Raw genomic sequence first — 17,647 nt, 5'->3', positions numbered from 1 at the left:
GGTCCATAAAAAACATGGTTGAATGAGTTTGATGTGGAAGAACTTGACTGGCCCACACAGAGCCCTGACCTCAACCACATGGAACATCCTTGTGATGAACTGGAACAGAGATTGCATGCTAGGTCTTTTTGTCTAACATCAGTGCCCGACCTCACAAATGCTCTATTGGATAAATGGGCAAATATCCCCACAAAAACACTACAAAATCTTGTGGAAAGCCTTCCCAGAAGAGTGGAAGCTGTTATAGCTCCAAATTGGGGACTAACTCCATATTAATGTCTATGTATTTAGAATGCAATGTCATTACAGTCCATGTTGGTGTAACGGTCAGGTGTCCCAATACTTTTGTCCATATATTCAGAGGTGGAAAGAGTACTGAAAATTTGTACTCAAGTACAAGTACCGTTACATTGCTGAAATAATACTCAATTACAAGTAAAAGTACTGGTGTCAAAAAAGTACTTAAGTAAAAGTACAAATTACTCTTCTCAAAAACTACTCAGAGTACTAGTTACTAGTTACTTTTTAACTGGCGATAGTTAATGTATTACCAATAAATATTCAACCAAATCATAGATTTATGTAAAAAATAGCTACTTTTAACACGTTTTTACCCTATTGTCGAAGGACATTAGTGGTCATGATACTGGAATTTCTAACTTCAATATGACACCTTGAAATATGTCAGTATTCAGTAGGCCTAGCCTATAATTTTTAATACCATCGGGAAAACTACCACAAACTAAATATTTTAATATCTACATTTTTGTCCATCCATTTTGTCAAGGCAGTCATTATTTTCAAGCATCGAAAAGCACAACACTCATTGTAACAGTGATCTATTTTAATGGGAAAGTTTAATTCAAGTCTTCTCAAGAGACACGTCCACTTTATACTGTGAGATTTTAATTTGGGCTTTTGTTTACATATTTAAACATTGATCAATAACCATTACAATAATCTAACTTAAATATTTACTCACTCAGTGTATTTGTCTTTACAATAGGGTAACGTTAACTGTTGCAATAGCTCACACACAGCACAAGGAAGCTTGATTTCAAGCTGAATTTAATTTGCAAAAAAGACCAGATTTTTCATAACTTTTGACAACGTTTAATTCAAGAGCATGGAGAGATTGGAGCTGGACGTCATTTGAGTCTGCAGTGAGAACCACTTGGAGAGATTCGCGATTGCACATGATATGACACAGTCCGAGAGCGCACACTCAATATCCGAGTCCAGTTCATTCGTATATTTGAGAGCTCGCGTCCAGTTTTCTGCAATAACATGAATGTGCCCTAGCGTTATAATATTGCACTTGTGATATTTACCATTAAAATATGCCATAGAAACTTGCAGGTATTAATAAAATTATGCGTAATAGGCCTACCTGCAATCCCGCGCTGAGAGGAGGCGGGTGTGTCAAACTCGCTGTCGTTGAGATGAGAGAATGAGAATGCGCAGCTGGTATCGTATCGGTGTATTGGCCAAAATGAGTATTGACAGATATTTCAGTATTGATATGTATCAAAATATAGATATTTTGACAATACTACTATGTAGATTGTTGTTTCTCCAAACTTTCATTCCAGCCATTAATCACTCTGAGCTCCTCGTCTTCTTCACTTATGATCAGCTCTTCAAAACCTGCTGCGACTGCGGCGGCTTTAATTCAGTCCAAATATCAGGGGTTTTATTGGTCCGTTTACGATCGAATATTTTTATTGGCTACCGAAATGCCAGTCAAAGATTTGAATATCAATTCAAATTGTACTCAGTAACGAAATGTGATTTTACAAGTAGCAAAGTAGATTACTTAGTTTAATATGTACTTGAGTACAAGTAAAATTACAGCTTTAAAAATATACTCAAAAAAGTACAAGTACCCAAAAAAACGACTTAATTACAGTAACGTGAGTAGTTGTAATTCGTTACTTCCACCTCTGCATATATTATATTTTAGGGTAAAAAATTGCATATATCACTTTCCTCAAAATATGTTTTGCTACAATTTGCAAAAACAAAAGTTTTTGGCTTCATACATTTACGTTTTTAGTTTATACACATGTACATAATGAACACAGGACAGCTTTTTTGTATTAACAGTGAAAATACTCGCCCTACATTCTCTGTCTCCTTTCTCTTCAGGGTGGAGAGAAAAGAAAGAGCCAGGTTAAAGACGGTCAAATTCAACTCCAAGTCTCGAGACAAAGCGGTAAGTGTTTGCTGCTAAAATATTTACCATGTCTGGCATGACACAAACATGCTTTTAATGCTTTTATTAAGATAGCCTAATACGTTTTATAGACTAATACGTTATAAATAGGCCTTTTGTGTAAAAAATGTATTTGGTTTACCTGGAGTCATGCCAACATAACCTTAATTTGACAGAAATCAGAAAACATTATGAACACGCCTTGTAGCCTATTTTGAAACACTGTTGTTTTTATGATATTTTTAGATGAAAGTGCTAATAAGATGTTAAGCATTAGAAACATTTTGTTGCACCTTCCTCTTGTGTGACATTTCAAAAGTCAAAACTGTTCTCACATAGGATGACTAACAGCTGGCAAGTGTAAACTCTAACAAAGTAGTGATGTACTATATATATATATAAGTGATGAATCATTCTTCATGAATGAGATGCTTGTTTGAAATTTTCATTTGTGAAATAGATTAAAATGTATTTTTACTAAACGTAGTGTACTAATCCTGTATGTTTGTTCACAATTCTCTCCTATGTAAGTATTCTTAACAGCATGTGACTATTAGGACTGGGTGATATTGCAAAAAAATTATTATATATAATACATTTTGTTCATCAAGGATGCATTTAATTGATCAAAAGTGACAGTTACATGACTAAAAATTATTTTTTATTTTTTTCAAGTAAATGCTGTTCTTTTGAAATTTCTAGTCATTTAAAGTACTGAAGAAAAAAGTCACTTTTTCCACAAAATATTAAGCAGCACAACTGTTTTCAACATTGATAATAATAAGAAATGTTTCTTGAGCACCAAATCAGCATATTAGAATAATTTCTGGAAGATAATGTGAAACTGAAGATTGGATTATTGGCTGCTGAAACTTCAGTTTTGCCATCACAGGAATAAATTACTTTTTTAATAATATATTAAAATAGGAAATTGTTATGAAATTAAATTAAATTGTAATAATATTTCTATTTGTTTTGTATTTTTGATCAAATAAATGCAGCCTTGTTGAGCATAAGAGACTTCTTTCAAAAACATTTTAAAATCTTACCAACCCCTAAACTTTTGAATACAGTGTGTAAAGTATATAGATCTCAATATTTTTCAGCATTTTGATGACATTCGATATATATTATAGTATTTGTGTAATTGCTCTGACTTAAAGGGATAGTTCACCCAAAAATGAAAATTCTGTGATCATTTACTCGCCCTCAAGTTGTTCCAAACCTGTATGACTTACTTTCTTCTGCTGAACACAAAAGAAGATATTTTAACCTGTTAAGCTGCAACCCCACTTTTGAAAAATCCCAAGAAATGACATACCCAAACTGAAACAGATACAGTTCATGAACCCTTTGTACTAAAAGCACAAGTATGATCTCATTTGAAAGCTGACACCTGGCAGTTTATTGTAAATGTAGAATTAATTATTGTCATAATGACAAAAATTGTTATAAATAGCTTCAAAGTTTTGTAAAGTTATTAGAAATTATTTTTTATGAAACATCCTCATGAAAAAAAAATTGAAGTTGGCACTGGAGCAATCTAGAAATGCACTACAGCTAATGCCACATGTCTAAACATTTTATGTTTAAAATCTTAAGATAATAAGTCCAAAACTCTGTATTTAGTGAAATGTTTTTCAAGACCATGTCATGTGACTTTATTTTGATTTGACGCTAAAATGCTACTGATGTTTATTGTCATCTTCTAACCATCTATCCAGTATATTGTCTTTATTGTTTTGTGGTGCAAACGAGCCCCATTCAGTCTCAGTCTCCCCCTGCACACATTCACACCTCTCCAGCCCGGTTATGGCTCTAAATATGCATTTCTTTTGTCTGCATTATAGTTACTAACGACTGGCTATTCACAGGCTATTCATATGGTTTCAGTCACTAATTTCTTTTCTTAAAGTTCACCCTTACATTTTAAACTGTATCAAATGCATTTCTTGAATAAAGAAACATTTCAGTAAGCATTCAAAAAATAATAAAAATATAACTTCTAGGTGGCAGCCTGGCAGGTGCACCTAGGGCTAGCTAGCATGTTAGCTTAGCACACCATCAATACACGACAATTTATGAGATTAAAACCATGTTTGTGCTTATAAACTTACTTTATAAAGCAAATCGAGTATTTTAAATATTTTTTTGTGATCTAATTTGGCTTCAGATAAAAAATCAGACAGAAAATATACTATTGGATAGTGTTCTGCACAACGATTCTATATAGATTAGCATTACATTATAAATATAATCTATTATTATGGAAATACCTGGCATGGATTGAAAAACACAGGTAACTCAAATATCATAGCAAACATGTTTATTGTCTTCAAAACTGCATGTTACAGCCATAGTTATAGCGCGATCTCTTGTTAGCTTTGTGTGTGTTCGAGGCTTCCTGGAATGTCACATGATCATGGCTCTTCTTCATGTTCTATATATGGACTAATACTGTGCACAGGGCGGCGAGGGCGCCCTCAGGCTATTGGTATGAATTGAAAACACAGTATCAGAGTTATGCAAACGCTCATAATGATTACATCGACGCATTTGGGTATAAATTCAATAAATATTATTCCTGTCTATAGAAATCTGATGTAAACCTATGAGAATATATCAATATTTCTCCAAATCTGCACATTTTTGAGCTAAAGCCCTGAGGCACGTTGTTTTGTGTATCGCTGTCATGACGACGGCACGGGAGTTTTTTTATGAATGAAAGCGGCTGACGCGCATAATTCATATCAAAGGTATCGACTAATTTTTTCATTTCATAACTCCTGACACAAATTAAGAAATAACTGTCGCTATAAGTTTCTCAGAATACAATAGTGGTCAAATTCTGAAACTTGAGTCTTATATCTTTTTAATGATGTATAGTTTGTCAAGGTATAACATTAAATCTGATAGTAACTTTGAACTATATATAAATAAAACCGCTTCAGTGCGTCCGCGCTCTGGCAACGGTTAACAGAAGGTTGGTAATTAAACAGTTGCTGGTCCCCATTGACTTCCATAGTATTTTTTTTTCCTACTATGGAAGTCAATGGGGTCCATCAGACATTTGGTTACCGACTTTCTTCAAAATATCTTCTTTTGTGTTCAGCAGAAGAAAGAAAGTCATACAGGTTTGGAACAACTTGAGGGCGAGTAAATGATCACAGAATTTTCATTTTTGGGTGAACTATCCCTTTAATAAATTCTGTTCAAAAGAACCAGAACCATCATTTCAACTGAACAGCCATTGTAGATAAAAAAAAAAAAAGTTTAATGCAAGAAGTAAAATGCAGTAATGTTTTTGCACTACTATAACATAATAACACAAATGAAACATTAATATAATCTTTTTTACTACCAGATTTTAGTATAAGAAATATCCCACATTGTGAATGGTCTTAGTTGAATGATACAAACATCATTAAATCAGTTATGAATAGATTAATTGAAATGGTTCACAGAAATAAATCAAACGTACCATCTTACTCTAACACAGATTTAATAAAGTAATAAAGTAATAAAGTTTAATATATACAGACAAGTAAGAACTGTACATCCAATCTAATGATGTCATCTTTAGAAAATGTAATGGCCAAATAAAAAGCACCTTTAAATCATTGTGATTCATTTTAGATGACCACAGAATATATTGTCGATATTCAATATTGCCCAGCCCTAGTGATTTTAACTTTGCAGCAGTATTGTGTTTAGCAAACATCTCCTCCACCGGATAAACTCATCATCCACTCTTCAGTGTCTTAGCCTTTTCAACTGCATTCACTAATGCAGCATGAGTGCATGAACGTTTCAGAGAACAAAAAGATAAATACGCTTGCCATTGATGTCAAACTGCTCTTCACTTTCTCTTCCTGCAAATTAGTTATCCATCTATTTATGTCTTTTGTGCTTATTGTAGCTTTGTTCCAGTCCAAATTTTTTGATCAGTGCCAATCACTAACTTTAATCCACTAACTCATTTCGAGGGTTGCATGTCCTTGAGTTTGTCCCTTGTGCTGTGAACCCACTTTGCTGACCATGGTTGTGGTAACCACCCTTTAAGTTGATCTGATATTCAGTAATCCCTCATAAACTCAACTGTGTCTGTTGCCATCTCCAAATCAATATCATGTTTCATGTCTATTTATAAGTTCTAGCATTAGTGATTTTTGTCATTCCAGCATCATTTTATTGGATGGCGGTGGCCACAGAGCCAGTAACATGGGCATCTGTTAAGTTGGGCATTTGTTCATACTTGAACTAGACACCCAACACCATTCCATCTGTTCTTCCCTTTTTGTTCTCCCTCCCTCCATCCCTCCCTCTCCTTCTCAGCAGTCATTCAATGACAAGCGTAAAAAGAACCTCTTTTCGCGAAAATTCCATTTCTACAAGAACAAGGACCCCAGCGAACTGGAAACAAGCGATGTGGACCGTAAGTACATTAGCCGCGGACACAGAAAAGCACCGGACGTGTGCAAGACAGGGTAGTGGCACCGACACCTCTGAACGAAACTCCTGCTTCTGCAACAACCCTAAACATGACAGGAAATTTGATTGATCATGCATCAATATGAGATGATGTAAGGACAGAATGTCTGTTGAAGACCACTGAAGTCTCCGTATCTGGGTTTGTTGCAAGGCAGGAGCGAAGTTCTTCGGTAAGACCAGATATGTTGTTCCTGTAATCATTGTTATTTTTGTGGTTTTCTCCTGTTCCTTGCTCTCTGCCGACTGCTCCACAGGACCTGAGTGACGACAAAGGCTTGAGTAAGTCCACAAAGGCTACAGCAGGTCTACCCCACCGGCCCCACCAAACTCCCATTATTCCCCATAAAACTGTCTTGCCCGTAGAAGTGATGTTGAGTTAGAATTGTGTTGTGTCTCTTACCATAAAACACAAAGGGCCAGATTTACTAACTTTACAGAATATAAATCACTGTATATGAAATGGCGATATATATATATATTATCAAATCGCGATTATAAAATCAAAGGCTGCAGACTTGATTAAAGAATATAGTCTGTTGCGCTGCGTGTTTCAGAGTGAAGAGCAGCACTGTGTTCATTTACAGCGTTTACTGCAGCTTATATTACTGTGTTTTGAGAGCGGCTTTGTTCACAGTAAATGCTGCTTCTCCATCGCTGCATGTGCTCAGAGTTTAACATCGTTTTGGGAACACAGTGTGTGTTAGGTTGACTTTATTTAAATTCAAATTTGCATAATTTCCAACATTTTTGTGGATCGAAGTCTACAGAATTTCACCAGTATTCCCCCAAAGTAAAATCTCCATGGTTTGAATGTTTGAAAGTAAAGAATTTAAGATATCAAAATGTTGTATTGACACTTAGTGTTAATGTCATTTTTCAATTCAAATAGCAATATCATAAAATATCTATCTATCTATCGATCTATCGATCTATCGTTCTATCGTTCTATCTATCTATCATTCTATCTATCGTTCTATCTATCGTTCTATCTATCTATCATTCTATCGATCTATCCTATCGTTCTATCTATGGTTCTGTCCTATCGTTCTATCTATCTATCTATCTTTCTATCGTTCTATCTATCGTTCTATCTATCTATCGTTCCATCTATCGTTCTATCTATCTATCTATCGTTCTATCGATCTATCCTATCGTTCTATCTATGGTTCTGTCCTATCGTTCTTTCTTTCTATCTATCTATCGTTCTATCTATCGTTCTATCTATCTATCTATCTATCTATCTATCTATCTATCTATCTATCTATCGTTCTGTCTATCGTTCTATCTATCTATCTATCTATCTATCTATCTATCTATCGTTCTATCTATCTATCTATCTATCTATCTATCTATCTATCTATCTATCTATCTATCTATCTATCGTTCTATCTATCGTTCTATCGTTCTATCTATGGTTCTGTCCTATCGTTCTATCTATCTATCTATCTATCTATCGTTCTATCTATCGTTCTTTCTATCGATCTATCTATCTATCGGCATTTGTCTCCTCTCCACCAATAAGATGGTGTGTGGTGGGCGTTCTGGCGCAATATGGCTGCCGTCGCATCATCCAAGTGGATGCTGCACATTGGTGGTGGTTGAGGAGATTCCCCCCTTCTATGTAAAGCGCTTTGAGGTCTCAGAAAAAGCGCTATATAAATGTAACAAATTATTAATTATTATTATTATTATCGTTCTATCCTATCGTTCTATCTATGGTTCTGTCCTATCTATCTATCTATCTATCTATCTATCTATCTATCTATCTATCTATCTATCTATCTATCTATCTATCTATCTATCTATCTATCTATCTATCGTTCTATCTATCGTTCTGTCTATCGTTCTGTCTATCGTTCTATCGTTCTATCTATCTATCTATCTATCTATCTATCTATCTATCTATCTATCTATCTATCTATCTATCTATCTATCTATCTATCTATCTATCTATCTATCTATCATTCTATGGTTCTGTCCTATCGTTCTATCTATGGTTCTGTCCTATCGTTCTATCTATCTATCTATCTATCTATCTATCTATCTATCTATCTATCTATCTATCTATCTATCTATCTATCGTTCTATCGTTCTATCGTTCTATCTATCGTTCTATCTATCGTTCTGTCCTATCTATCTATCTATCTATCTATCTATCTATCTATCTATCTATCTATCTATCTATCTATCTATCTATCTATCTATCTATCTATCTATCTATCTATCTATCTATCTATCTATCTATCTATCTATCTATCTATCTCCATTAGACCATCAGAGAACTGTGAACATTCAAATGTGTCATTAAATTATTGAAATATTAACTTAAAATCTCAGGGGGTACTTCAGGTAAATATTTGACCTCTAAGGGGTTTGGCAAACAAAAAAGTTTGAGAAGCTGTGGTTTAGGGCTTTGAACAAATGCTTAACCCTATTCCCCTTACTAAGCAATCGAATGAATGATTTTCACTTGGTGACAAGTGCCCTGCTTAGCAATACCTTGGAAACCACCAGCGAGTTCTGCACTGCTCACGTTTTCATCAGAATATGTACAAAAGTAGTTATTGCCATGATTCTGCTTTGGGAGGTTATGTGCACATAGAGACTTTGGGGGACAAATATATCAAATGCAAATAATGTTGTAGTCAGAAGAATTTAACCCTCATGTTCTGAGAGACCACCAGGCCATTTGTTTTGTTTGTTTTTGCATATGCAGGATGATACAGTAATTTGCTTTAATCTAATAGGAACTGATTATAAGCAAAACATTTAATAATACTCAACTACAGTATATTGAGTTCATAAAAATGTAGTTGTTGTGCAAAAGTTTGGGGTCAGTAAGATTTCTTTCATGTTTTTCACTAAGGCTGTTTTTGATTGAAAATAAAAGTAAAAACAGTAATATTGTGAAATATTACTACAGTTTAAAATAACTGTTTAAAATAATATATATTTTAAAATGTAATTTATTCCTGTGATGGCAGAAATATTCTCAAATTATTCTTCAGAAATCCTTCTAAAAGCCGATTTGCTGCACAAGAAACGTATTATTATTGAAAACATTATATTTATACAATTATTAAATGTATATATTTATACATTTCAGGATTCTTTGATGAGTAGAAACTTCAAGAGAACAGCATTTATTTGAGATAGAAATCCTTTCTATTTAAATGTCTTTACTGTCACTTTTGATCAATTTAATGCATCCTTGCTGAATAAGTAAAAAAAATAAAATAAAAAAAACCTCATCCCAAACTTTTGAACAGTACTGTGAAAACAGTCACGACAGAACATGAGGGGTTAAGATTAGCATGGTAAATGTGAAAGAAGGTTATTTACAATCTCCCTTGACTTCCGAATGTTTAGTATTTCTGTCCTTTCTTAGACTTCACCACCTAAAAAGTGTCTCAATGTAGGAGTGGGGCCTCTCTCCCGAGAGGCATTCAGAGGCTGTTCGATGATTTTACATTTTTCATACGGCTGAAATGCCAAATTCATTTCGTGGAAGCAGTTTTATTGAGCAAAATGAGATCAGCTTCAAAGCCTCAATGTCCTGTTCAGGTCCTTAACACTGCCATCTGCTGGTGACTGCTCTTAGTGTGTCTGGCGTATTCCTGCAAGGCTGGTGTTTTTGTGTCTCTGGTGCTTATTTTCCCTTTTTATGGTTTCAGAGCATGTAACTTCTAACGCCAGCGATAGTGAAAGTAGTTACCGTAAGTGTGTGTTCCCTTTTATTTCCTTTCATCATGTTTTTGAGTTCATCTAATTCCCTTTTGTTCTCTAAGCTTTCCTTTTATGTTGTACACACACACACACACACACACACACACAATTGAAAGATGTGTACTATTTAAGACCAATATCAGAGTAAGGATTTTGCACAAGAATAGTTTATTTTAAGATTTCAAAAATATATATATATATATTTTAATTTTCCATAACAGAACATTAAAATAGTTAAAAAGGTGTTAAAAGCAAATCTAAACACACTGTTGATTTAGCCGACAGAAGCTTACCATTGGTTTACCATGCTTTATAGTTCAAAGCATGATTTGCCTGTGCTGAGAGTTTCAAGTGATAAAACAGGTGCTGTTATCTGTGTACCTTGCTTTAGTGATCATGCCAGGGACAAGAGCGTATTACCGCCTGGAATATTACCTTCAAATAACATTTGAACAAGCCTGTGTCTTTCAGCAGTTTGTAAATCATGGCCTGTCATTCACGTCGAGTGGGCGAGGGCTGAAAAACCTCTTGAACTTTTATTTAATCCTACATGGCTCTCAAATATATCTCATCTGAACAGTGAGTGAAAATTAGAGACTACTGTTCACGACAAAGGCATGCTTTCATAGGGTATAGGGTACAAGTAATATATTTGAACGCTCAACATTCAATTTCAATTACATTTCAATTTCCACCTCAAGTGGTTGACTAGTCATACAACAACATAGTTGATTAGTGAGGTTATTTATTTATTAAATTATTTATTTATTTATTGCCACCAGTCTTTTAACCTTAAACTTGTACACTATTGCTTAAAAGTTTAAGGTCGGTATGATTTTTTTAAAATTGTTTTTGAACAAAGTCTCTTATGCTCACTTATGGCTGCATTTATTTGATCAAAAATGCTCTAAAATCTGTATTTTTAAAAATATATATATATCATTTGATTTTAAAATGTAATTTGTTAATGTGATGGCAAAGTTGAATTTTCAGTAGCCACTACTTTAGTCTTCAGTGTCACATGATCCTTCAGAAATCATTCTAATATGCTTATTTGGTGCTTAGGAAACATTTCTTCTTATTATCAATGTTGAAAACAGCTGCTTAATGTTTTTTTTATTTTATTTTTTATTTATTTTTTTATAGAAAGTTCAAAATAACTGCATTTATTTTAAATTTGAATTAAAATCTTACTCAGCCCAACCATGTGAACATTAGTAGTATACATTATTTAGCATGCCGAATAATTAGCTAACTAATGAACTTTAGCTGTTAGACAGCAGGTTAATGAAGCTAAGAAGAGAAAAACAGTTCCACTCTTGAAAATCTTGTCAAAATCCTCTCAATCAGAAGTACAAGCAAGTTAGGTAAGGTATAGAAGAGTTTAGCTGAGGCTATACAGCACATACATGCTGGTTTAATTATATTCTCTAAGATTTTTGAACTTATATCAGTATTTCTGTCTTTACTAGGTGGACAGGAAGATTATGTCCTCTCTTATGAGACAGTCAGGCAACAGGAAGGTGAGTGTCTTCTTGCAAGCTTTCTTTTATTATGGTACATTAGTTTTTATTACTCCATGTAGGTGTCATTGTAAATCTCTGTTTGACTTATTATTATTATTATTGTGCTTTACAGCGAGTTACGCTCGTCCAGTGATTATCCTTGGACCCATGAAAGACCGGATCAACGATGATTTAATCTCAGAGTTTCCAGACAAGTTTGGGTCATGTGTTCCCCGTGAGTATACTGTTTTATTATTTCTTTTGCAGTATTTCAAATATCATCTGCACTGTTATAATGGGCATTACTGTTCTTTGACCAGACACGACTAGACCAAAGCGAGACTACGAGGTTGATGCCAGAGACTACCATTTTGTCGTCTCACGGGAGCAAATGGAAAAAGACATTCAAGATCACAAGTTCATCGAGGCGGGCCAATATAACAACCACCTCTATGGGACAAGCGTGCAGTCAGTGCGAGAGGTTGCAGAAAAGGTGAACAAGTTCAACATGATAGGAAGTAATAAAACTTATGGCAGTAATAAAAAAGGAATTTTCTTTTTGTGAGTTTCGTGATGACCTTTTGATTTCACTGTGCAGCAGTTCATGTGACAGTCTTTTTTTTTTTTTTTCTGTTCTTTAAGGGCAAACATTGCATCCTGGATGTCTCAGGCAATGCCATCAAGCGACTCCAGTTAGCACAGCTCTACCCCATAGCGGTGTTCGTGAAACCAAAATCAGTGGAGAATATTTTGTACGTTGTTGTATCAAAGGATCCTCAAACACATGATAAATGCTAAACCTTGACTGATTGGTACTAATAACAGGTCCTCTGTGTCCTCCTCAGAGAGATGAATAAGAGATTGATGGAGGAGCAAGGCAGGAAGACTTATGACAGAGCCATGAAACTGGAGCAGGAATTCTTAGAGCACTTCACCGGTGAGAACAGTAGAATACACTTAACCACATCCAAATCAATTCTGACCTTTCTACTCGAGTCATTTTCATCACGTCATGTCGTCTTACCTTACCTGTCCTGCAACAAATCCACACTCTACTATAGAGGGGTGCAGAGATGATGTCAAAACCCGGAAGACTTTTTCCTATGGGGTTTTATAATGGGGTTTTTCCAGTTTATAAATAAGTAAAATAAGGTCTTGAGGATACTTGAATGTTTTGCTCTACAACGTAAACTGCACACACTCACACACCAATCTAGTTACTTTTTTTTTTTTTAAATGATAATAACTACTTCATAAATTTCGTTTTCAGATGGTTGTGTGTAAAACATTCAAGTATCATCAAGTTATGTTTACCACAGAACATAGCATGTGAGTTGAGTGGTAATATTTCCTCCAGAAAAGATTCTGCCCTGCTCACTCGGTCCGCTCTGGGCCGCTCACTCAATCCAGAATGCTCTTTGTGATCTGCTGGTTCGAAATTATGTGAAATAAGCAATAGATCTAAGGTTATGGAGTTATACAACCTTATGCATAGCCTAAATGTACAGTGAACATCCAAGTTAAAGGGATATTTCACCCAAAAATGAAAATTGTCATCATTTACTCACCCTCAAGTTGTTCCAAACCTGTACAAATTTCTTTCTTCTGCTGAACACAAAAGAAGATATTTTGAGGAATATGGGTAATCAAATAATTGAAGCAATCATTTGGGCCGTGAACGATTGAGCAGAGTACACTGGCGTAGAGCGAAATCACTCACATGCTCTAAAACAGACATTATTTTACTCATATAGTAAATTGAAAAACCCCATTATAAAACCCCATAGAAATATCTCGAGTGAACCAGTGGTGAATTAGTTTTCCGGGTATTAACATCATCCCTGCATGACTCTATTAAACTTAGATATTTTTACACACATACAGTTTTATTCCACCTGTTTACATTGATTTTAAAGGGGTAGCGAAAAAGAAAAAAAAAGGAAATTCTCTTATCATTTACTCACCCTCGTGTCATTCCAAACCTGTACGACTTTCTTTCGTGCAACACAAAAAAAATCAATGTTTTTAATAATTTCTCAGTGTTCCCCCCATACAATGAAAGTCAATGGGGTCCAAAACAACATTGATCCCCAATGAATTTCATTGTATGGACAAAAACAAACAGAGATATGTTTAAAAATAAATTTTATGATAGATGATGTTTAGGAATGACACGAGGGTGAGTAAATAATGACAGTTCATTTTTAGTTGAACAATCCCTTTAAGACACAAAACGAATTATGTTTACATTAATCCCCCCCACCTGTCTAGCTGTGTTGACAGACGCCAAGCTTATTGATTTAAATTTAATTAAAAAGCAATTAACATTTTCACAAAACCACTGCCATTCAAATAATAAATAAGGTTGTGGTTTTCAAAAAAAAATCACAAAAAGCCTCACAGCAAATAACCTTTAGCCTGAGGAAAGATTGCCTGGAGTATTTCCAGGAAAGTTTCCTTGAGTTTTTATCTTACTATAATATGTTTATTTTCAGTTTAACTCAATATTCAAAATAAATTCAAAACAGAACATTAAAAGAGGAAGCAATCAATTTGGAGTAATAAAAAAAGCCAAGATAGACATTAGCTCACTGCACATAACCTTTAACCACAGAGACGAAATGGTTTGTTGCATTAGTGCTTGCACAGAGGATTTTTGAGGCTGTAACACCACAGACATTAAAATGCAGCAACATCTGCTTAACTCATTACTTTCCACAGGAGTGACATGAAATTTTTAATTTCATTAAGGTTCGGCCACATTTACTTCAGTCGGGTTTTCGCGGGTCTGATCCAGTCATTTCAATAGGAATTTTGTGTGAAGGCGCAACATTTCCCCAAGCAGATTTCGCAACGGGTTCGAGTTGGTCACGCAAATTCATTGTGCTGACCAAATGAAAGCTGCTCCGTTTTAAAATGACTTCTGTATGAGCTGTGCTTCATACATCGCTACAGTATTGACCGTAAACAAGAGTCCTTTGTTGCCCCTGTGACTGCACAAACACAACAATTTAAAGTATTCTAAGATACTGTTAGGACATTTATTTGCATTTGATTTTTGTAATATTACCAAGACTTTTTATTAAAGGGATTGACAACTTTTGGCATCAGTGGCAAATCATCATGGGCTGCATGTACTTAGTCTCAGTCTTAGAGTGAAATGTACAGTATTACACATCGATGTTGATCTTATCTTTCTTGCAGCCATTGTACAAGGGGACACATTAGAAGAGATCTACAACCAGGTTAAGCAGATCATCGAGGAGCAATCTGGGCCGGTCATCTGGGTACCAGTCAAAGAGAAGTTGTGAGATGGCTGGAGACAAATAAACCTTATTCCTCTTTCAACTTTTTTTGTATTTTTTTTCCCCCCCGTTTTCTTTTTTATACTAACCTGGCCTGCTGCTGACATTGGCTTTCTGACCCCTGAGCATAGGAAACATGTTTTCTTTGGATGGGCTTGGGGTCATGGTGGTCTTACAGCCACTTCTCTCTCACTCTCTCTCTCATGCCTCTCTTTGAAACTGCTGTCTAGAACTCGCATCCCAATCTCCGCATTTCATCCTCCGGTGGGAGGAGACATGCCCGAACAGCGACTTACTGGACAGATTATACGGTACAGATTCCTTAATGTTTAAGGGAGGTGACTTTCTCGAAGGAAAACCAATGAGTTAATGCATTATATACATTTTGGTTTGTCCCCCCCCCCCCCCCCCCAAAATATGATCAGAAGTTAAAGCTTTCATGTCTGTCTCTGAAAAGACATAAAGCAACACTTTGCATGTTTTTGCATTAAGAGCATGGTTTGGATTATTCTTTTTGGTTTAACATATGTTCATATATTATTATTTTTGTCAGACAGATTTGAGCTATGTGAACTGCTGCCGTCATATTACTTTTGTTTTCTCTCGTTTATTTTGTAAAATCAAGCAGCCCACTTGCTCTACACAGCTGATCAGTTTTGTCACAAGTGCACAAAGAGGACAAAAACATTTGGCACAAAAGTTCTTCTTTTTATATTAAATGTCTATTTGTCTTAACAATCTGTGTACATTTTAATCATGGTGCATATGGGAGTAGAGGTGAAGAAAGGAACGGCTTATGATTATCTTTCAAATCCAGGTGATGACATATTCTTACTTCAAGAAACAGCAATGCAAATAAGAGAGTATAAATTGTAATGTATATTCAATCCCTCAGTATACTGCCTATTTTGTTATAATAAAAGTCTATATTGAGCTTTAATTAAACTCTATACCTATGGGAATTATTTTCTTTATAATGTCAGACATACACTCATATAAATATGTGTGTATGTATATAAAAATAAATATATATATATATATATATTTTCATTTACTTTTACCTCCATCACTTTTGTTGTTTATGGTTTGTTTTTATGCAAAAACAACACTGATTCACGGGACACCTGGGCTGAATGGTGGTGTTCCATTTGCATCTGCTCAAACAATATGAAAAAACTCAAGTTGGCAGTTTGTAGTCTTCAGCTCTCTCTCCTATGTAGTTATGTCATGTTTACTTTTTCATGTGACTTGCATGATTTCTAAAAGCAATAGTCTTTGACACATTAAATATGAGTGAGAAGCGGAGGAGAGGGCTTCTCTTTCTGTTTTCACCTGGGATTGTGAAAATGTCAGAGTTAGCATGAGCTGTAAACGTTAGAGGCTAGGAGATTCTTGCCTCCATGTATGTGAACTTGTCGATTACCCATAGCTGAAGAGAGATTTGCTCTGCCACTCTCTAACACAAGCCTTTAACTCTCCACCAGGGGCCGCGCTGACAGCATCCCCTTTTCATTCTTAAGTTACTCGGAGATGATTGTTTTCTAAAAGATTGCTTCTCTAACTTGTCTTCATGGCTTTCTAACACACTTTTATGACTAGATTATGTACATAATCTGCCAACTTGATTCATTCCATTTGTCAAAGAGGAGAACAGCTAATAAAAACTTTTTTTCTCATACACAGTGTTTTGATTGTATCTTTTTTTTTTTTACAAACAAAACTTGATTGTCAAAACATTTGGTAACTGAACAGAAGTTTAGAGTTTAGTGACAACATGTTACAATGTTTACAATGGTACAATAACTGGCAGGATACTTTTTCTATTATTCCTTGATACAAATTTCACAATTTCAATTCTTGTGATTTGAATCCGATATTGATTCAATGAAAATATCTCGCCACCTACTGCTGTAAACATAGCCTACAGCCCTGTCAGCTGGTAGCCTATTATTTTTTTATAGACATGTTTTTATTGAATTTTAACAGTTTACAAAAACATATAACAGTCAAACTATAAAAGAATCCACTCCCCCCACCCCAAACGAAAAAAGAAAAAAAACCGACATTATATAATCATACACAGCTTAGGAGGTATCAACAGTTAGGGACATATAGCCTTCAAGTTTCCAGAGTTTCCTCGACTTCACAGTTCTCCAAGAATGCAAGAAACTTCATTCCAGAACTTTCGTATCTCTGAGCAGTTCCACAGACAATGAAATAAAGTGCCCTTTTCGACATTACATTTAACACAGATATCAGGAATATTAGGATTCATCTTATTCAGTCTTTCGGGAGTAACATAAGTCCTCATAATCCAATTATATTGAATCAGTTTGAGATGGGTATTTATTGTTAAAAGTTGTGCTCTAGAGCACACCTCTCTCCAGTCTTCCTCTGAGATATCT

At 35.0% G+C, this 17,647-nt stretch overlaps 1 protein-coding gene across 18 annotated transcripts in view; it reads left to right on the top strand.

Moving 5' to 3' along the window:
- Positions 1-16,920, top strand: part of dlg1a (discs large MAGUK scaffold protein 1a) — a 128,620-nt gene extending 111,700 nt beyond the window's left edge. For 11 of the 18 annotated variants that reach the window (XM_084129832.1, XM_084129819.1, XM_084129831.1 and 8 more), the window contains 9 exons: positions 2,149-2,215; positions 6,551-6,650; positions 10,381-10,422; positions 11,905-11,955; positions 12,071-12,172; positions 12,258-12,430; positions 12,580-12,689; positions 12,783-12,874; positions 15,142-16,920. In XM_084129832.1, the coding sequence (XP_083985958.1) occupies positions 2,149-2,215; positions 6,551-6,650; positions 10,381-10,422; positions 11,905-11,955; positions 12,071-12,172; positions 12,258-12,430; positions 12,580-12,689; positions 12,783-12,874; positions 15,142-15,248 (844 nt within the window). In that variant the 3' untranslated portion in view covers positions 15,249-16,920. Of the gene's footprint in view, positions 1-2,148; positions 2,216-6,550; positions 6,651-6,960; positions 6,986-10,380; positions 10,423-11,904; positions 11,956-12,070; positions 12,173-12,257; positions 12,431-12,579; positions 12,690-12,782; positions 12,875-15,141 lie in introns of all 18 variants that reach the window. The other 7 variants (XM_084129827.1, XM_084129829.1, XM_084129828.1 and 4 more) reach the window with 3 other exon arrangements.
- The last annotated feature ends 727 nt before the right edge of the window (positions 16,921-17,647 follow it).

Source organism: Abramis brama (genome assembly GCF_963993115.1).
Source record: "Abramis brama genome assembly, chromosome: 11".
Lineage (NCBI taxonomy): Eukaryota > Metazoa > Chordata > Actinopteri > Cypriniformes > Leuciscidae > Abramis > Abramis brama.
Note: the sequence above shows the minus strand (reverse complement) of the source record. Positions and strands in the feature narration are given on the sequence as shown.